Raw genomic sequence first — 22,485 nt, forward strand, 5'->3', positions numbered from 1 at the left:
TCGTGTCTTGCTAATTACGACCTTTCCTTTCTTGATACTTCTCGCGTTGAAACTTGTGGGTCATTAGATCTCGTCCTTGCTGGAGTTTTTACAATGGTCCTTACAAAAAGTTTTACTTATAATCATCTAACATATGTCTAGTACCTACATTGTTTTACGCCTTCTGAAAAGCTTTACAAATTTCGGCGCCCTTTCCATGTTACAATTCTAAGATATTTTGAGTCTTAACTTCTAGAAGAATCCTCAAATTCGTTTTTTATTTTTGTGTAGTGTCGTGGTGTATAGCATTTTAGTATTTCATGCTGTTAGACTATCTACATTTTATCCCTTCACCTTAATCTATGGACTATTGGTGTTATTTTTGTTTTTGTTTTTATTGAAACTATTTTCTTTTTCCCACCTTCCTTTCTCTTCATTCTTCTTTCTCCTGACGATCTTATCTGCAACATAATCTTGAAATATTGTGCTGATTATTTACCAGTAATAAAATTAATCTTCGAACTTGTACTGAAAGTGTTTAATACTGCCAGTCTTAGGTAAAAATACCTCTGCTTTATCTCGTAAAATACCCTCTAATTCTCTTTTACTGTGTTCCGAAATACCTTGAACTTCTTGCAATTTTTCGTCGATTTCTTTATGGACTTATAACATGAGTTGAGGCGATTCCCCCTTTTGTGCATACCATTCTAATTCTTCATCCTCTTTATCTCGCGTCATTCTTAATTGTTTGTTTATAACTGGTATTTCTTCTAATTTTAGCTTTTGCTCAAAGAGAAGTGTGACATTCCCGAATGTTACGCTACCTTTCCCCATATCTATTATCGCTCATCTCGCATTTAAAAAATCTGCACCTATAATCAAATCTACAGTTAATTTAGGTACAATTACGAAGTTGGCTTCGATCTTTTGACCATGGCACGAAAGAGTTAACCTTGTTTGTCTCGTAACTTCCGCAGCGTTGTTCTAATATGACCTCTTACTTTAATCTTACGTGTTTTCAGAACTGGCAATTCCTCATTGCCATTACACTGCATGAATAAATTTTCTGTGATCGCAGTCAATTCACTTCCGCTATCAATTACAATATTGACTGTGATATGCTTTACCATGGCCTTCACAATTGGTTGAATTTGAAAGGGTTGGTTCTGTTCTTCTTCTTCTTGCATCAACGAATCCTCCACTGAATCATACATGAGTCATTTCAGGAATTTCCATTGTGAATTCGAACTTTCTGTAGGATAAGCTTCGATTGCTACTTCTCTCTCTTTTATTTCCTCTTTTCTATTTCTTCCTTCATTTACGCTTTCTTCAACATCATCTACCTTTTCCTCATCCTTGTCTATCTTCTTCTTCTTCGTCGCTACTTCCACATAATCGCATCTAAATGCTCTAATTATCGCTTCATAACTTCCTTCATTATATAAGTTGGGTTGTGTGCCCACTCGGAACTTAATTTTCAACTTCTGTCGACTGCGCATTATCCTCATTGAATTCGCTTTCTCTGGTTTCCATTTCAAATAGCTCTGCAATACTCATTACTTCGTCCTTTCCTCCTACATTCGTTATGCATGCCTCATCTTCCTCGTCAGTATTCTCCCAATTAATTTCGTCCCAACACGATATTGTTATTTTCTTGTCTTCGTTTTCATCTGGTCCCTGCGGATTTGTTTCTTCCTTCTTCTCTTCTCGTGATAAGATTTTTACTTCTCTGTTCAAGGTGCAGCAATTGTCCTGGGTCGGTGCGTCATTCTCTTTGGCATGGGCGCTTAGCTGTCAATTCGAACGTTTATCGGGGTTTGATGGTCTTACCTCTACCTCTTCTATCTGTATTCTCTTTTCTTGTTCAGCTTGTTGATAGTGGTTTCTTTGTTGATAATTTGTCGTTCTATTGGTTCTCCAGTACCCGTTCCAGTTGTCGTTATTCCCTCTGTAATAGTTGTTGCCGTTCCTGGATGAATTACAGTTATTGCCATATTCTCTTCTAAATCCATAACCGGTTCTTTGTTGAAATCTATTGTCGTTTCTTGGTGCGAAGTTATCACATGGTTCGTAATTATTGTTTCTTCGTACTGTGTCTTGTGGATTCCACTGCTTTTTGCTTTCGTTTTCACTTGCGCTTCGTCTTTTTCTTGCGTCATCTTTCGAAAATATGAACTCTAGTTCCCTTAGAATACCTTTAAATGCATCGATGTCATTGCCTCCGCGACCTACTAATGATTGCTGGTATTTCAATGATAGCTTCATCGCGCATAATTTAATCAACTCTCCGTCACTGTATGGTACATCTAAGCACTGATTTTTCTTTGCCATTAATTCGAAAAATTTCTTGGGACTCTTCTCTCCTGAATTTTCAAAATATGGGTTCTGTAATAATTCGTACTTCACTCTGTTCTATGCTTCGCTGGACCAATATCGTGAGAGAAACTTCTCTCTGAAATCTGTACTGTTCTTCTGGAGGGCTCTAGCTTTTAACATGGGCTGGGGGGTGGTCCTAGCGGTTAGCTGGAACGTGGGTATCCGTCCCTTATCGTAGGGCCTTCCAGCTTAACATGGTTCTGCTCTCGGCTTCTGTTCTCGTTTCTCCCCTCGGAACTGCGTCTGTCTCACGGTGGGAAGGTATGACATGCACTTAGGCATTCTTGTGTTAGTCTGTGGTATTCCATTTGCTCACTCGTTACTTTTGTTAATTTAATGTCACAATTTATTCGGAGCTATGTGACATACTACTGGATTTGCTTATCTTGTCAGGGTTTTCATGGAAAGTGTTGGATTTGCCTGACACCTTACAATGACAGTCGAGTTGCGACGGCAATAATTAAAACAAAAGCCTTTTCCGTTGCAACGGAACCATTTTACGGAATTGCAAACAACTGGGCTCATCTTCGAATGCGAAAATGTCTTGTTGCCTCTCATTCACAGAGTCTGCCTCCATGGCTGAGAGTCTGGCGCGTCTGATAGCCACGTGGAGGGCCGGTGTCCGCCGTCTGCACTTGTCAGCGGACGTGTTTTTCCTCCGTGAGAGATCTCCCGACACTATAACACAGATGTGCTACCTAAAATTTTTGCCAGTAATGTTGTTTGTAATTATGGTGTACTTGTTTTATTCTGTAAACCTTTAGATACTATGTGTTAATTAGAAATGTAATATGCACTGTTACTTACAAGGGGACCCTCCATAGTGTAAATCACGGATTTTGGTACGCTTCAAATATGTTTTAGATGCACTTACCCTGAATACCTGGCTATACGGTTTTTTGCGACGGGCCTTGGTTTTCGAGAAAATCTATTTTGAAGTTCATTGCGTGCTCTGTATATTTGTAACATTAGTGGTATTATGGTTATGTCAGCGTAGCGCAGCGGTAAATTTCATGGCTATCGCGCTGGAAGTAACGTGTTCAAATACTGCTCGTGTAACTTCTATTTTTTTTCAAAATCAACCGAATTTCTCAATTTTATTTTAAAAGAGTATCAACAAACTGTGAAAGGTGTGCGAAATTATAAAGATGTATTCAGTTATTAATTGTTTTCAAATATTCTTTGCGGTTGGATATATTATATTCTTCTTGAAGTCTGAGATTATTTCGCCCGTCTCACACATATTGCTCACCAGATGGTAGAGTTTTGTCATGGCTGGCTCTCCCAAGGCTAACAGTAGTTCTAAAGGATTTTTGTCTATTCCTGGGGCTTTGTTTCGACTTAGGTCTTTCAGTTCTCTGTCAAATTCTTCACGTAGTATCACATCTTTACTCTTAGAAGGAAGATAAACATAGAGCATAAAATGAGGTGCCACGTATTGCACTGTAAATACTGTTTGATGTGTTTTACGTAACTTATGTATTTTCTCCAGAAAATACACTGATGATTCAAATTTTTACGACCGCTGGCCGGCTCGATACTGAAAGCCTCCTTCTGGTGGCGTTGCGCGCAAGTGACGTGATAAGGAAAGCATATAATCTCAGTATAGGCGAATGGGGAGCCATTCTCGCCCTGATACGGCCATCAGATCGGGAAATCCGCGGACGAAAGCCGCTCTGACAGAGAGCAGACCGTTGTTGCCCAGTGCCTGGGAGGGAGCATATCGGAAGCGTGCTGCTGTGACGAACATGCACGGAACCGTGTCGCCTCGTCGAACACATCGCGTTTCTCGTTACAGCTGGTCGACAGTCCTGTCCAGAATACACCGTCATCCAGAAGAATGGCTGCGCGAACCGTGCACTACGCCACAGGCCGCTGGCTGTACCATTATGCTATCATCCGAGCTTCCATGGGACCTATGTTCGTAATCGAAGATACCACGACGGCTGTCAGTTACGTGAAGAGTAATGCGAACTGCCTACAGCCTTCATGGTTGACTCCTGACGGCCCTGGCATATTCTAGGAGCGAAGCTGCCCGTCTGACAGGGTCAGCGTCGAAATACAGTGGCTCGAAGAGCGTGATACCGCACTCGAGTTCATCACCATTAAACTTGAAGGAACGCGTCTGGGACGATGTCGGGTGCCATCTGTGTAACAGCAGCGATTCTCCGTGGCGTGAACTCGGCAAGTCCTCGGTAGGTTGCAGGAGGCATGTGAGCTGCCGTATGTGACACCAGATGTCATCGCGCAGTCAGGCAACTCGTGTAAATTAAGGACCAGCGGTACGTGGCCGCTAAACTGGCGGCTGTAGCGTCCCCGACGTATTACATCTGACTTACCTTAGATCAGGCGGCTGTGGTGGTCATGACGTCAACGTGAGTTCACTATCGCGCTTCTCCTATCACTGAGGCACGATTTCGGCCCTGTGACTGGGACAGCTATCCTGCCGGATGATCCCATCGACGAAGAGAAAACGCGGAGTCTGAGGGGATCCAGGTGATCCACAATAATGCCCATGTAGTCCCCAACTGTCACACTGCATTACATTACTATATAAGGCCAGATGAACGTCCTCCATACCACAATACTGACACCATCCGCCTGCATCCGTGGCGCAGAGATTCTTTCCTGTGGCCATTCGCCAGGATGACTGCGTACTGGGGAACGACCATCGGCCTGGTGTAGTCAAAAACGTGTTTCATCCTACCGTGTCGTTGGGTCAAGACACCATCACCACCACGCGCGTGACGTCACGCAGGGTGGGATGGTTTGGTGAGGTGCTGTCGTGGCGCCCGCCCTTCAGGCTTTCTCAAACGCTTTTGCAGAATCTTTCCAGTAAAGAAATATATATATATATATTACTTGTAGCTTCACATGTCAGTTTCATAGTGAAGTGCCCGCTACTTCCTTAATGATCACCGTTATTCTGATACTTCATATAAATAACGATATTCGAAAATGTTGCAATTAAAAATGGTGGTTGGTATGAATTTTGCGTTTCGTACATATTAGACCATATATTGCTGTGTATCAAATATACCTTACATTCTGAGAGATCAATATCTGCCCCATGCCTCGAGAAAATAGATTTTATGTAGTACATTCACTTACGATCACACGCACGAGAGAATCAAATAGTTACATCTCTCATATCTCGTAAACGAGTTCGACACACCGAAACGAGAGGTTGGAAAATAATACAACGCAAAGACGAAAGAATTTTGCCATATGTTAACATACACTACTGACCACTAAAATTGCTACACCTAGAACAAATGCAGATGATAAACGGGTTTTCATTGGACAAATATATTATACTAGAATTGACATGTGATTACATTTTCACGCAATTTGGGTGCACAGATCCTGAGAAATCAGTACCCAGAACAACCACCTCTGGCCGTTATAACGGCCTTGATACGCCTGAACATTGAGTCAAACGGAGCTTGGATGGCGTGTACAGGTACAGCTGCCCATGCAGCTTCAACACGATACCGCAGTTCATCAAGAGTAGTGACTGGCGTATTGTGACGAGCCAGTTGCTCGGCCACCATTGACCAGACGTTTTCAGTTGGTGAGAGATCAGGAGAATGTGCTGGCCAGAGCAGCAGTCGAACATTTTCTGTATCCAGAAAGGCCCGTGCAGACCTGCAACATGCAGTCGCGCATTATCCTGCTGAAATGTGGGGCTTTGCAGGGATCGAATGACGGGTAGAGCCACAGGTCGTAACACATCTGAAATGTAGCGTCCACTGTTGAAAGTGCCGTCAATGCGAACAAGAAGTGACCGAAACGTGTTACCAATAGCACCCCATACCATCACGCCGGGTGATACGCCAGTATGGCGATGACGAATACACGCTTCCAATGTGCGTTCATTGCGATGTCGAAAAACACGGATGCGACCATCATGATGCTGTAAACAGAACCTGGATTCATCCGAAAAAATGACGTTTTGCCAATCGTGCACACTGAGTACACCATCGGAGGCGCTCCTGTCTGTGACGCATCGTCAAGGGTAACCGCAGCCATAGTATCCGAGCTGGTAGTCCATGCTGTTGCAAACGTCGTCGAACTGTTCGTGCAGATGGTTCTTGTCTTGCAAACGTCCCCATACGTTGATTCAGGGATCGAGACGTGGCTGCACGATCTGCTACAGCCATGCGGATAAGATTCCTGTCATCTCGACTGCTAGCGAAACGAGGCCTTTGGGATCCAGCACGGCGTTCCGTATTACCCTCCTGAACCCATCGATTCCATATTCTGCTAACAGTCATTGGATCTCGACCAACGCGAGCAGCAATGTAGCGATACGATAAACCGCAATCGCGATAGGCAACAATCCGACCTTTATCAAAGTCTGAAACGCGATGGTACGCATTTCTCCTCCTTACACGAGGCATCACAACAACGTTTCACCAGACAACGCCGGTCAACTGCTCTCTGTGTATGAGAAATCGGTTGGAAACTTTCCTCATGTCAGCACGTTGTAGGTGTCACCACTGACGCCAACCTTGTGTGAATGCTCTGAAAAACTAATCATATGCTTATCATAGCATTTTATTCGCGTCTGTAATACGTCATTTTCGTGGTGTAGTAATTGTAATGGCCAGTAGTGTATATACTTACAGTACGGAGGTAGTTAGTATGACACCTTTCTGTCTTTCTTTTCTCTGGCTGTCGATGGCACTCATGAAATTACAGCACTTGTTTGAAATCAGTAGATAAATACAGCTTGTGCTGTATCGCCTCCGACCTCCGAGTCCTGTATTGAGGCGTGGGCATCGGACACATCGTGGCCTACTCGTGGTTTCACGGCAAGTCATCCACATTCGACTGATGCGGACTAGTTGTCTGCAAGCAGCGGCCGGACAAGCTACACTGTTTGCAAGATGTTTCTTCTAGGACGCTGGGAAATAACAATATGTCATTTGTCAAAGACGTTTCCATGAGTTCATTTCCGAATCTGCAGCCCGTGTAACAATGGAATGTTTCCCCATTCGTCTCTTCTGCGTTTACATACTTTTCACACCTCTTCACATGCCTGCTACCTCACCTCATTTGGCATCATGGATCATTCTCTTCAGAATATAAATAATTATGGTAAATTCTATATCGAACAACCATTTGACTCTATTGAGGTATTATATATTATGTAATTAGAATTGCAAGAGTTTCTGACGATGGAGAATGATCAGAAACGCGTGAGGTCAAGTCGATGGATACTTCACTGTAAGTATTTAGGAAGTGGGTAACTGAAACAAAAAGGATTGATGACTCCAAAGAAGTGAAACATCCCCTTAGAAAAATTTATAAATGACAGTGCTGGAAAACCTCTACGTTATTTGATTTTCAGACAGCTGAACAAACTGAACGTACTCAGACATTTCTCTCTTTACTTATTCTGATCAACAGTAAACCGACACACAATACTTTTTTTTTTTTAGCGCAACGCAATCTGACTTTCAATAATCCCTACAAAAGAATGCCCCTGTCTAACAATAACCTGTACCTATCATGCATCACTTACCTCACAAAAATCTTCGTTACTCAAACTTCTGCAATACAGCGAGTGCCAATACTGCCAGCTAAATAAAAGATTCTAACTACTGAAGGCACTAACTACTGATAGGCATAGTTAGCAAATGAAAGATTTTGATAGAGAACAAACAATGTATTTACCTTAATAGTGTTCAAAAGTCATAATATATATATATATATATATATATATATATATATATATATATATATATATATATATATATATCAGTTTATGACATCCAGTCTTACAAATTACCTTTTTCTGACGGACACACGTCCAGATCGCCCGCTCTCAAAACTCTGCCATCTCTCTCCCCACATCCACCACTGCTGGCGGCTCACCTCCAACTGCGCAACGCTGCACGCTGTTCACATCCAACTGCCTAACACTACACTAGCAAATATTCCAACAATGCAAACCAGCCACAGACTGCACACAGCACAGTCAGTGATTTTAATACAGAGCGCTACGTGGCGTTACCAACATAAAAACCTAAACAGCCTACTTACAGAAGGAACAGGTAAAAGTCGTAACAGTAGGTAGGTAATGCTTGCACTAAGTATCTAGGGATGGGCAGATAAAGTTTACAGACAAGGGTCAATTATAGGGTGACGGTGAGGCAGAAGATGGCGAGTGAATAATTGAACAGAGCTTCGGAGTTTCTAGAGAAGTTGGAAATGGGAATGTTGACAGAGTCGCGTTGCAGAGGGAACTCGAACTTCCCTGAGTTCGCTCCGTCAAAGCTGTACATTAGGTCGTACAGTAGCAGGAGCACAAGTTGGCAGCAGCTGCGAAAACGTGCGGCGGTGAGGGGAAGATGCGTAGCGGGAGGGGAAGGCAGAGGAGACGAAGTGGCGAGCTTCCAGTGGGATGGGAGGGGCGAATTGCGGCGGAAGATGAGATGGGAGACCGAGGGACGCAGCGCCAGAAGCCGAGCCGCCGCCCCGAAGTGTCTGTCTTTGTCGGAGCTCTCCGCAGGGTAAGGTACGGCCGCCCACGACCTCACGTCCTGCGGTCGTCCGCTGAAGCCGCCTAACGTGACATTTCCGGCCGTTCTGACCACTCGCGTGACGTCTGCGGTGCAGCAAGTGTTACGTATTTCTGCAAGTTTCGAGATGAATAATGTCACACTGCTGTTCGTTTCTTTTTTTCGAGGCCAGAAGGGAGGGAAGCTCTGTAGGGAGTCTGCTGAGCCATCTGATTATCTCATTACAACCATTCTAGATGTTCTCCAGAGACATCTGATAAAATATATAAAATGCTAAAAACGAAAGGAAGCCCCGCCCTCAGACCCTGCAGACCACGTGGTAGTCAAGCGACAGGTCTTCGACCTGAGCCACTCACCACCGGATGAGGGTGGTATGGAGGGCACGATAGGGAGGGAGGGACACACCGCGCCGTGACGCACTCCCGGCCGCTGTCGACGTCCTGACCTCGAGGCCTCCACCTCTCACTCAGAAAGCTCCCCAGCCGACGTCATGAAGCTGTGGCCGGGTGCACCATGGTACGGTGCAGTCCTCCAGCTGAAGAAACAGCCCTGGCAGTACCGTTAATCCAAAGGGGTTCCCCGCGTGAGAATCTCTCACGTGGAGCAATCGTCTACGGTGGTGGACGGCTTAGAATGCTAGAGTATTACATTGATGGAAGTTTTGGTTGTGTTATCGTCGCCTCCCTCAAGACGTACACTAATTTATCTGCTTCATTAACAGCAGTGTCGTAGCACTGACGAAGTCCAGTTTCTCAGATTTTACTGGCGACTATCAGTACCGGGTCACGCTTCGCTGCGGTTCGAACTGCTTAAATGGAAAAGAAAGAAAAGAGAATGCATGCGTTTCTAATATGAAACTTCCTGGCAGATTAAAACTGTGTATCCGACAGAAGCTCGAATTCGCGAACTTACCTTTCGCGGGCAAGTGCTCTACCAACTGAGCTACCCAAGCACAGCTTTCATTCCGACCTGCCTTCCTTTCCTCCAAGAGTGCTAGTTCTGCAAGATATGCAGAGGAGCTTCTACGAGGGTTGGAAGATAGAAGACGAGGTACTGGCAGAATTAAAGCTGTGCGGAGGCGTCGTGAGTCCTGCTTGGGTAGCTAAGTTGGCAGAGCACTTGCCCGCGAAAAGCAAAGATCCCGAGTTCGAGTCTCGATCTGGCACACAGTTTTAATCTGCCAGGAAGTTTGATATCAGCACACACACCGCTGCAGAGTGAAAATTTAACTCTCGTTTCTAATATTTTTGAGGATTAGATACACGTGCTAATCTGCTTCTCTCCCCTGTCTCTGTCCTTCCCCCTCTCTCTACCCACCACCTCCTCCTCTATCCACCTTCTCCTCCTCATCTCTCTCTTCATCTCCTCCTGCCTGCCCACTCTTCCTGCTTGTCTCCTCCCTCCTGTTTTGTTAGCCTTTTTCCTCCACCCCTCTGTCCATCTCCTTCTCCCTCTCTCTGTGCACTTGACCCTTGTTCATTGTTGTTGCAAATTCAGATTCTATAGTAGTAATACAGCCATAGTACAGTAAGCCATAAAAACAAAAACAACTTCCATATTTTCTAACAATGTTTCACTATTGTGTATTTTATACATATATATTTACATATTAAAAAGTATATAATGTGTATGTGCTAAACGTTTATTACAGTAATGTGCAAAAATTTGAAGTAAATCAGAAAGGTACATCTTGAGATTTTTGGTTACAAAATTTACCCTTTACATATTAAATATATATTTATTATACGTATTAAAATATACTTGTATTAAAGAATTAGATACCTAAAAGCACGCCCGTATTAGCATTCAACGTTGTGTCAAAATTTCAAAGCAATCGGTCAGGCACTTTCGGAGATACACGATTTTGATTAAAGAAACATTAGCATTTTATTTATAGGATAGACGAAATACCAGTAGTCGGTGTTAGGAGAGGGACGCACAAGGCTTACTGGCAGTTGGCGGCCCTCTTCGGATCGCCGGCAAGCAGTGTGGGGGGCCACGTTTCCCGCTGTTAAGCGGACCTCACACACTCAATCGTTAAATACGAAAGAAAACTGTGTCAATATATTGCGCGAAAGTGCGAAACCTAGAATAACACAATATTATTGGGCAATATCTATGCTCGGGATGTGTCAGTTAGTACTCTCTCTTTGTAGAGAACATGTCGGTGCTGGACGACGTGCAAGTCGCATGTGTTGCGATTAAATTGCTTGCCTCGCAAAACTGAAGAAGATATTGTACAGCAGACGAAACTGAAATCTTTCAGTAGACATTTCAATGGAGGAGGGGGCTCGTTCGCTCCAGAACAGATTTGCAAAACACGACAACAATCAGTCACAAATTAGACAAAAGAGTTGTTAAATTTATCATATACGTATGCTGCCTCCTATGTGTTCCACTACTGAAACAACTTTTGCAAACTAAATAAAATAATTATTTGATGACTACTGATTGAAAGCTTAAATGGTCTTATCTCCGTGGAGTGACAACTATTGTGAGGAAGAAACCAACATATGGGCGCACTGATCTTATTTTGCAATTCTAAAACCCGCTACAAGTAAAACAAACATTTATGACCATACACATGGCGCCAAGACCTTCAGTCTCCTGTGACACTGAGAAAACGAGTCATATGGCATTTCCTACACGGTCAAGAGCTTCATTCCTCATCGTACTTCAATATAACCTCCAGCAAACTCCCGGGTCTTTTACCATTTACTTTGTTCCGTTCTTTGTGAAAATTCTTTTGGACTGAACTGAATTCCTCTGCGTCTTGCGTTTATTGTGCAATACGATGGTTACATGACTAAATATATTGTGAAAGATATTGAGAGGGCGTCTATACTTTTAAATCTCTGTAGCTTCGTTCGACACATTGCGCAGGCCGTCAGCATAGCTCTCAGAAGGCCAATGTTACTGCATAATGATCAGTATTGAGCAATAAATACTGAGTGCGTGTGTGCCCGCCTAGTCGTGGCAAAACGGCACCGGCTCCACGGCATGCAATAGAAGTTTAGGGACGTCCATTAATTATGTGAGACTTTATTTTTTTTTTTCAAAATAGTCCTCCCCTCCCCTTAGTGAAATGTGGTGAGTTAGTGTGGTACCCAATCCCCCTCAAGTGGGTTTGCCCCGCGGTTGTGTAAAAATACGTAAAAAGTGGGCGCATATGTTGATTTCTTCCTCACAATAGTTGTCACTCCACGGAGATAAGACCATTTAAGCTTTCAATCAGTAGTCATCAAATAATTATTTTATTTCGTTTGCAAAACATTGATTAGAACACTTTAAAAAGCATGGTTTATTTAGAAAGTGTATTTAATAGTGTTTCTAAACCAAACTATAAGAACTTCATTTTAAAAATACCAACTCAGGGCAGTGTTCAGACGGAGAGGCAGACAAAAAGGCGTTACTAAAATAACGTTAACGGTTTTGACGGATGTCTAAAAAATTTACCTTTTATTGATATCTTCTACACGTTAAATGTCACTGAATCTCTACTTGCTCGCTTAACATACGTGCTGTGATGGAATTACACAAACTTATGTTCGACTGAATAATATCGGCTTTATGTCGTTGCGGAACATCATGACTGACTCACCGACTGACACGCAGTGGTTTCCACTGTCGCTGCGGGGAACTCTCCGAATGAAGTCTGACTCACTTGTTCGGAACCTGTCTGAAATCGCGGATCGCCGGCAATGCAACCACGTAAGCCATTCAGTGCCGTTCAGAGTGGCCACAAAGATTCTTCGGCACTGTAATACTGTCTAGGCTCAGGATAATTTTAGAAAACAAAGTGTTATCATGGTGTGGCACAAAAAACCGCCCGGTAAAGTCTACACATCGACATAAAATGAAATGTAATGGATTGAATATGATCACTCACCTCCTTAGAAGGTGCTGCAAGCAACCTCCCCCCACTTCAGCACACACGTGAGCACGCTTCAGGAGATTCATATAGATATACCCTTGTGAGTTCTTGTGTTGTGATGCTGTTGATGACGTCCTGGATCCTGGTCTTGAGATTTTCGAGTGTGTGTGGACCTTTTTCGTATACTATTCCCTTTGAAAGTCCCCACAAGCGAAAGTCAGAAGTGGACGTCTGGTGACCGAGACCATCTCACGCACACAGGACAGTGATGCTGCTGATGTGTGGCATGTTGCACCATCCTGCTGAAAGTAAAATAATTGACGCTCCTCTCCTGTGAAGTTTGGATAAAACTCCTCCAGGATACCCGACTGCACGTCACTGTTCACTGTTGTCTCAAAGACTATGGGCCCCATAAAGTGTGTGGCGAAAATGGCACACCAAACACCAATCTTTTCGTCATGCAAGGATGCCTGGTGGACCGCGTGTGGATTTTCTGTCGCTCAGTAAAGGTTGTTTTGGGAATTTATGTAGCCAGACAGTTGGAACCGCGCCTCGTCATTCGTGATGAGTTTTAATGGGTCCAAGACACCGCTGTCAAAACTTCTCTACAGCCGTGAACATAAATGTACTCTCTTCTGCAGGTCAGGCTCCTCCATTTCTTGCACAACACGTATCCGGCACGGTTTTAACATCAGTCCCCTTAAAACTCGTCTGCAACCTCTCTCACCCCCACGAACCTGTTGGCTCGGTCTCCCGGTCGGCTTACGACATAATCCTGCACCTGCCGGTCCCGTACGTCGCCATTCTTCAGTCAATTCCTGTGATGCTTCTTCCTGGCACAGAACGTCCTGAAAATTTCTCCTCAAACACAGTCCAAAGAGTCACGCACGAACTAACCATTTCCTCTGATGTACCGACACTGTGCGGAACTTTCCTGTTGTGCAAGGTAGCTGCAGCCACAGTCAGTGAAACTTTTCGGAATCAGTTGAGGAAAAGGCCTCACTGTGTGAAGCCGGGTTAGAGTGAATGTCTGAATGCCTTATTCGTTACCTGAATGTTTCTCGTTTCCCATTATCATTGACGCGATCACCGGAACGTTATCGTTGCCGCACTCTGCATATTATCTGAATTAAAAAGTTGACATCAAGTTTTTCATTCACCATTCCCCCTTTTTTAAAATGAGATTTGGTGAGGTGTTGCCGGACCGGAGGCATTTGCCATAGAGGCGTATGTGAGTAGTACTGGAAGAAAGGTGGTAGAGGGAAAGTGTCGAGTTCAGTAAGAAGCGACCGGACACGAGCTGCAATTGGAATCCCCGATCTGGGCCGCTGTTGTAGGAAAAGGATGACCATGTTAGGGGAAAGGAGACAGTAATTTCAATGGCGAGGCGAACTATGAATACGGGCGGTATAATTCATAACCAGTTGCTGTCACTTAATCTGCAATCGACGAATGCCAGCCACTACGCGGAGGCTGCTCAGTGGACTGGTCTGCGAAGCTCCCATTGCAAACCGAACACCACAGGGTGGATACAGCCCAGCACCTGCAATGCCGAGGGTGATGCTGAACCATACGCCAAGCTCCCATAGTCAAGACGGGACTGCACAAGGGCTTTGTACAGCTGCAGCAATGTAAGGCGACCAGCACACCACTTGGTGTGGCTCAGGCGCCACCAGCACTTGTCCTTAAGTTGAAGGGGAATCCGAGTTAGATGGACATCAAAGACCAGTCCCAAAAAGCGGTAAGTCTTCACTACATTATGTAGTTGGTCATGAACGTAAAGTTCGAGATGGGGATGGACTGTACAACAATGACAGAAGTGCATAATGCAAGTGTTGGTGGTTGAAAACTGAAAGTGAGTGAGGGCCCTTGACTGCTCTTTTCGTATGGCTCCCTGCAGTCGACGTTCAGCCACACCAATAGAAAAGGAACAGAAGGAAATACAAAAATCGTCAGCATTAGGAGCGGAGGTACTGGGGAACCTAATGCTGGTGTGAGATCATTAACAGCAATTAAGAAGAGTGGGACACTCAGGACAGAGCTCTGCAGGACCCCATTCTCCTGGATAAGGGGCAAATTGCGTGAAGTACCGACTCGAACTCTGAAACTGTGGAGCGACAAGAAGTTCCGTATAAGAGTCAGGAGCGGACCCTAGAGACCACACCCATGCAGAGTAGCGAGAATGTGGTGTCACCAAGCGGTATCGTAGACCTTCGTGAGGCCAAAAAAGACGGCAATAAGGTGTCGTCGCCGGGAAAAGCCGCTGGGATGGCAGACTCCAAGTGGACCAAGCTGTCGGTGGTGGAGTGCCCTTGACGAAAATTGCCCTGGAACAGAACCAGAAGGCCCCGAGACACAAGGTGCCAACACAACCACTGGCTCACCATACGTTCGAGCAGCTTTCACAGAATGTTGGTGAGGCTGATAGGACGATAGCTATCCACATCTAGTGGAGTCTTACCAGGTTTTAGTACTAGAACGATGGTACTTTCTCGCCATTGCGACGGGAATTCGCCATCGCTCCAGATGCGGTTGAAGACAGCAAGGAGGTGGCGTTAGTAATCCTCTTTATAATCATTTGGGAATGGATGTGGTCTGGTGTAGTGGATTATCAGCGCAATTAGCAAGGGCACTGAGGAATTCCCACTCGCTGAAGGGAGCCTTATATGACTCAGGATGGCATGGAGCAAAAGATAGGTGTTGTCATTCCACTAGCTGTTTTAGGATGAAAGGCAGGGCAGTAATTCTCAGACACAGGGATATGAGCATAATTCACGGCAAGACGCTTTACAGTTATGTCTAGATTAGCAGATACAGTTCCATGTGTGGAAATTCCAGGTGTACCTGCAGGGGTTTGATATCTGTAAAGGTGTCTGAGCTTGGTCCAAACCCGGGAAGAAGAGGTTCGTGATCCAGTGGTGAAGACATATCGTTCCCTACACTATTGCTTCCGTCGTTTGATGAGTGAGCGGATCTGGTCAGGGAGCCATTTGTAGGCAATGTGGTTCTCCAGGGACAGGTGGCGCTTATAACGTCGGAGGGCTCACCTACAGTCTCTAACCACTGCAGCGATTTCCTTTGATCAACAAAGCACTGACTTCCACTGGGGCAACCCAGTTCACCTGCGGCAACAGTGTGTGGTAGTGATGTCTGGATCACCTCATCGATGTTGCTACGCAACGGAGATTCAATGCTCTTAACAGTGGAAGCAGAGGTGAAAGATTCCCAGTTAGCTTTCATAAGAGCCAATCTTCAGGTGAGTGATGCTGGACTAGGGACAGGAAGAGTGGAAAGTGGTCACTACCACACAAGTTGTCATGAGTTCTCCAGTGGATAGATGGGAGAAGGCCAGGACTACAAACCAAGAGATCAATGGCCGAGTATGTGCCATTTGTCACACTGAAATATGTTGGGGCACCTGAATTTAGGAAGCAAAGGTCGAGTTGAGTTAGAAGGTCCTCACCATCTTTGCCATGGCCAGTAACCTTAGTTCCACCCCACAAAGGATTATGGATATTAAAATTGCCCAGAGGGAGAAAAAGTGGGGGAATTGCAAAATGAGTGCAGCCAATACATGGGGCGGTGTGTCACCATCTGAAGGGAGGTGGGTATTACAGATGGTACTTTCCTGCATTCGCCTCACCAAGACAGTCACAGCTTCTAGAGGCGTTGGAAGGGGTACAGGTTCGTTACAGGCACAGGTAAGGACAAAGATACAAACTCCACATGACAGTCTGTCACAGACAGGAGTGTTTTTGTAGTATCCCCAATAGCCAAAAAGGGGGGGGGTCTGCATTGCGGGAAACCAGGTGCTCTGAAGGACAAAATAAGAAGCAGGTTTATCACTTAAAACATGACATAACTCAGCCAGGTGGGAGAAAAAACCGCCGCAGTCCTACTGGATAAGAACGCTTTCTGTCGTCTGGGAAGGCATGAAGTGACCAAAGAGGCAACATACACCTCATATTCACCTGCAGCCACTGGCTGAGTGCTGGTATCCAGAGCCATAGCGTCTAAAGTTTCGACAAGATCTAGGTCCTTAGGGGACACCAGACTCTCCACCTCATCCTCAGACTGTTAGCCAGTGGTAGTGTAGGGGCCATGGGAGTCTCACATTTTTTAACTTATTTCTCTTCATCGGTTTTCCCTGTCACTGCTCTTTTGGGGCTTGCTGGGAGAGTGTCCTTTTGGTACCATGAGGGCCAGAAGAAGAGCTGGGTGTGGGAACCAATGTTCCTGGCGTTTGGGTAGCCGTTGCCCCCAAAGTGGAAGCTTTGGGAGCAACACAAGGAGAAGTGCCCCAAACAACCAAGAGGGGGGATAGAATTGGGTGGCCCTGAGGGCCCAGTGTACTAGATTTAGATGAGGAGCGTGTTGACGCTAATGAGGAAGACGTTGTCGTGGTAGCAGCGTAAGATGAGAGTAACCGAACTTCAGCTTAGCTGCCCAGGGCCTTATACTACACAATTTTCCTCTTCTTTTTGAGTACTGTGCAGTCCAGGGAGCGTGGGAAGTGCTGCTCTCCACAGTTGACACAGATGGAGTATTCGCATGCAGTTGAAGTCCACAATCTCGTCACGTGGCGCTGGAATGGCACCAGGAAGACATGTGCCTGAATTTCTAACACTTAAACCACCACATCGGGGGAAGGACGTATGATTTGACGTCACATCTGTAGACCACCACCTTGATCTTCTCAGGTAATGAATCACCCTGAACGGCCAAGGTGAGGCACTGGTAGCAACCCTATCGTCTCTAGGTCACCTACAGACGAAGTGAACGCCCCTGTGGTTTAAATTGGCGCGAAGCTCGTCTTTGGACTCCAAAAGGAGGTCGCGATGGAAAATAATTTCTTGGACCATGTTGTGGCTCTTAGAGGGATTACAGAAATGGGAATATCACCCAGCTTATCACATGTGAGTAACGCTCGTGACTGTGCTGGGGATGCTGTCTGAGGTTTTGGAGTGACACATCGCGCAGTTTGCATAGGGAAGCCACTTCCCCAAATTTATCCTGAGGATGTTCTACGAAAATGGTTTAGTAGCTAGAAAGCGTTAGTTCTGCTGCACAGTAAATAACGAGGTCAATAAGACTCTCTTCTGTCTGTAGCCCCCATAGTGTAGTGAGTGAGGGGATCAACTTGGGGGTCATATGTCACAGCACTGTATTCAACTTTCCCTTTCTTAGAGACTGCTGGGCCATTCAGCCCCTGCGAAAGAAGATTTGGTCCGCTTCATCGCGGATCGTCCGCCCTGACGCCACCCACTCCACTCAGGGGCTCTCACACAGGAGCCACCAAGCTTCAGCAAAGGCTACCTGGCACGATGGCCGTTGCTGGGAGTCCTGATGCCCCAAGGAGAGGGGCACCTACTCCATGGCATACGTGGCATCAGCATCAGCAATGTGATCCCTGTGTTGTCAGGGGGCTACGACCGAGAGAGTACACTAGGGCTCCACAACAATTGACGGGCCACCGTGCAGGAAACTGGATGCGTGGAAACCCCTTTTGTTGTGGGACATGAAAGGACTGCGAAAAATCGATGGAGAACACGAAACCCGAATGGTGTCCTCGCCCAAATACCTGGAACAAGGGTGGATGTGCAGTGCCATCACAATAATTGTCACAGAAGATCCTAAGGCACAAGTGGTATGACGTGCACTACGTAAGGCGTCCTTCCCCGAATGGCCTGTACTTCGGAAAACTTTGGACAATGTGGAGGTCAAACCCTAAAAGAGACCATAATGTATTAGGCAGAAAGTGGGAGACTCCTTTTAATCACCTCTTACGACTGGCAGGAATACCTCTGGGCTATTCTAACCCCCAGACTTGCAGGACGTCCATTTCCAATATGGAAACTTCGGTGCTCATCACTAATTTTCTGTTTACTGCGTCCAATTAATTACAATAAATATGCAGACTGCAAAGAGTTCGAGTAAGTAATAAATGGACAAATTAATAAACATCAGTAAATAAACATACGTTTTTGTGCGCTGACAGAATTATGAAGAGGACAGATTGCTACTCACCACGTAGCCATCCAGAAGCAGTATTCACGTGTGTGTGAGTTGCGCTTGTGTGAGTACGCCTGTGTATGTTGTGTAATTCGGAAGAAGGCCTTCTGGCCGAAAGCTGACTTGGGTGGGAGTCCTTTTGTTGTGCCCGAACTCAGCGTCTCCGCTATTTGGTGAGCAGCAGCCTATGCTTTTCATAGTACTGTCGTTATTCCATACTGGATTTTCCAATTTTTTTTGTTTTTGTTCAGAGAGTTCGAAATACACTATGTGATCAAAAGTATCCGGATATCTGGCTGAAACTGACTTACAATTTCGTGGCACCATCCGTCAGTAATGCTGGAATTCAATATGGCCTTGGCACACCCTTAGCCTTGATGACAGCTCCCACTCGCGCACGCATACGTTCAATCAGGTGCTGGAAGGTTTCTTGGGGAATGGCAGTCCATTCTTCACGGAGTGCTGCACCGAGGAGAGGTATCCATATCGGTCGGTGCGGCCTGGCACGAAGTCGGCGTTATAAAACATCCCAAAGGTGTTCTATAGGTTTGAGGTTAGGACTCTGCGCACGTCAGTCCATTAGAGGGATGTTATCGTCGTGTAACCACTCCGTCACAGGCCGTGCATTATGAACAGGTGTTTGATCACGTTGAAAGATGCAATAGCCATATCCGAATTGCTCTTCAACAGTAGTAAGCAAGGCGGTGCTTAAAATATCAATGTAGGCATGTGCTCTGATCGTGCGAAGCAAAACAACAAAGGGTGAAAGCCCCCTCCATGAAAAACACGACCACACCGTAATACCACCGCCTCCGAATTTTACTGTTGGCACGACACACGCTGGCAGATGACGTTCACCGGGTATTCGCCATACCCACAGCCTGCCACAGATCGCTACATTGTGTACCACGATTCGTCACTCCACACAACGTTTTTCCACTGTTCAATCGTCCAATGATTACTCTCCTTACACAGAGCGATGCGTCGTTTAGCATTTACCGCCGGGGTTTGTGGCTTACGAGCAGCCGCTCGACCATCAAATCCAAGTTTTATCACCTCCCACGTAACTGTCATAGTACTTGCAGTGGATCCTGATGCAGTTTGGAATTCCTGTGTGATGGTCTGGATAGATATCTGCCTATTATGAGCTGTTGGCGGTCTCTGTCAGACAACAGGCAAGGTCGGCCTGTACGCTTTTGTGCTGTGCGCGTCCCTACATGTTTCCACTTCACCGTCACATCGGGAACAGTAGACCTAGAGATGTTTTGTAGTGTGGAAATCTCGCTTACAGACGTGTGACACAAGTGACACCTAATCACCTGACTACGTTCGAAGTCCGTGAGTTTCGCGGAGCGTCCGATTCTGCTCTCTGACGATGTCTAATGAGTACTGAGGTCGCTACCTGGCAATAGGTGGCAGCACAATGCACCTAATATTAAAAGACGTATGTTTTGGGGTGTGTCCGGATACTTTTGATCACATAGTGTGTATATTATTAATGCACATCAAACAAATCGATTAAAAGAAAGTACTAATTTTTGGCAGGAGCATGTAATATTGGTAGCAGCACTAGACAATGTCTGATGACAAAATCGTAATTTACCTCCTTCTGCTATCTATAGAAAATATAGAAAAAGAAATTGTGTCTTTCATGAGAAAATGCCCAGAAATATTTGTAAAGGGCTGTCCGCAGCATTCTGGCTGCAGGTGTGATACACATGATCGTGTGGACTTCTTTGTTTGGTGCTGGATGATAAACGACTGATGGCGATATCTGGATATATATCTGATCATACACTATAACGTTGTGGTTGTTTGTACTCTTTTCTTTTTTTTTATTCTGCTTTAACCCGGTTGGAGATTACCTCTGACGCAGTAAACTAGTTTCAATGGTTATTATAATTTAATAATCATGATATTTCAATAAACGGACAGTACCGACACGAATCTGCTTGACAACCCCAAGTCTGTAGCGCTGCTGTGGTTTTGACTCGAGAGCCACGTTTTACCCTTCACAGGGCTTCCGGTGGGAAATTTCTAGGAACAAAACCTTTCTACCCGCTTCTGACAAACGAGAGGGTACTGGGATCTCAACGGTGGTCTGCAGAAGGCTCTACTGCGGAGCTGTTAATCCCTGTGTAGATATACTCGTATTTCACGAGTGACACAACGCAGCAAATCTGTGTTTAGAAATGAGTCCACTTGTTCATGTTAATTGTCTCCTGACGAGAGGCTGCCGTTTATCGGTCAAATTACTCCGCACAATTAAAATGATTTAGGAATGTCTGTGGGACAGCGAATGAGACTTGTGAATGCTCCCTCAGTCACTCAGAACGCCCCAGTCGTTACGACCGACCGAGCGAGGTGGAGCAGTGGTTAGCACACTGGACTCGCATTCGGGAAGACGGCGGTTCAAACCCGCGTCCGGCCAAACAGATTTAGGTTTTAAGTGGTTTCCCTAAATCGCTTCAGCCAAATGCCGGGATGGTTCCTGTGAAATGGCACCGACGACTTCCTCCCGTGTCCTTCCCTAATCCGATGGGACCGACGACTTCGCTGTCTAGTCCCCGCCCCCAAATCAAGCAACCAACCAACCATTACGACCGGAGTGAGCCCTCCGCCGCCTGTGCTTCCTCCGCTGTGAGTGGCCGTGCGGTTCCAGGCGCTACAGTCTGGAACCGAGCGACCGCTACGGTCGCAGGTTCGAATCCTGCCTCGGGCATGGATGTGTGTGATGTCCTTACGTTAGTTAGGTTTAATTAGTTCTAAGTTCTAGGCGACTGATGACCTCAGAAGTTAAGTCGCATAGCGCTCAGAGCCATTTGAACCATTTGAACCTCCGCTGTGGCCAGCCGCGTCCTAAAAGCGCCGGTCTGCCTGCCTGCAGGGTAACCGCCATGCGCACCCGCAGCACCGGCTGCCGCGCCGCCTGAGCGCAGACATGGCGAGCGCCGTCGACGTCTGCGCCGTCTCCGCCGGCCTGCTGGTGGCGGGGCGCGTGCTCGGCGCCGCGGCTGTGGCGACCGCCGCCGCTGCCGCCAACGTCAGCACCTCCAGTTCCAGCCCTGGAAATGGCTCCAGCACGGAGCCGCGAGCCGCCAACTCGTCCGCCGCCTTCGCCAACATCGACGACGGCGGTGGCATCGACCCCAGGGACTTTGCGCAGGGTAAGTGCCACCGAAACTGAGGTCTGGACAAAAAAGTGCAGCACCATGGTAAATGCGTGCTTGAATGTAATGGAGATGCTTTGCGAGCCTGTAGGTGGGGTTTTTGTATTTGATCAGAGTCCTCAGTACAGTGCAACAGTCAGTCGTGGTCATAAGGGCGGTAAATTAAGTGTCTTTTTCTGTGTTTCCCCCGTCGTATATTTACTGAATTTCTGTGTGTTTTTGCGTTTATGAGGTTCATTCTCGCGTTTTTGTAAGGATGAATTCATTCAGTCTGTAGCGCTATATTTACTCACTGAACAGCCAGCTCATTAAAGCATCAGCGTCCATTGGTGACGTGTCAGGAGGGTAGCAAGTTGCATATATATAGGATTCTATCTGCTTTTTTAGTTTACCTCTTCTGTTAGTGTTGCTCCGATGGTTAGGATGTGTGCATACTGTCAAGGTACAGGAGGACCTGGCTGCAGGTCGCGAACTACATAATGCGCTTTTGAATACAGTCAGTCACCTTCAGGCTGCTGCCTCGGGAAGTAGCGGTGGCGATGGA

At 45.9% G+C, this 22,485-nt stretch overlaps 1 protein-coding gene across 1 annotated transcript in view; it reads left to right on the forward strand.

Moving 5' to 3' along the window:
* Positions 1–8,798: 8,798 nt before the first annotated feature.
* The window catches only part of LOC126252644 (uncharacterized), a 257,033-nt gene continuing 243,346 nt past the window's right edge, over positions 8,799–22,485 (forward strand). The window contains exons 1-2 of the mRNA XM_049953546.1: positions 8,799–8,881; positions 21,829–21,938. Coding sequence (XP_049809503.1) covers positions 8,799–8,881; positions 21,829–21,938 — 193 coding nt within the window. The remainder of the gene's footprint in view (positions 8,882–21,828; positions 21,939–22,485) is intronic.

Source organism: Schistocerca nitens, chromosome 4 (genome assembly GCF_023898315.1).
Source record: "Schistocerca nitens isolate TAMUIC-IGC-003100 chromosome 4, iqSchNite1.1, whole genome shotgun sequence".
Taxonomy (NCBI): domain Eukaryota; kingdom Metazoa; phylum Arthropoda; class Insecta; order Orthoptera; family Acrididae; genus Schistocerca; species Schistocerca nitens.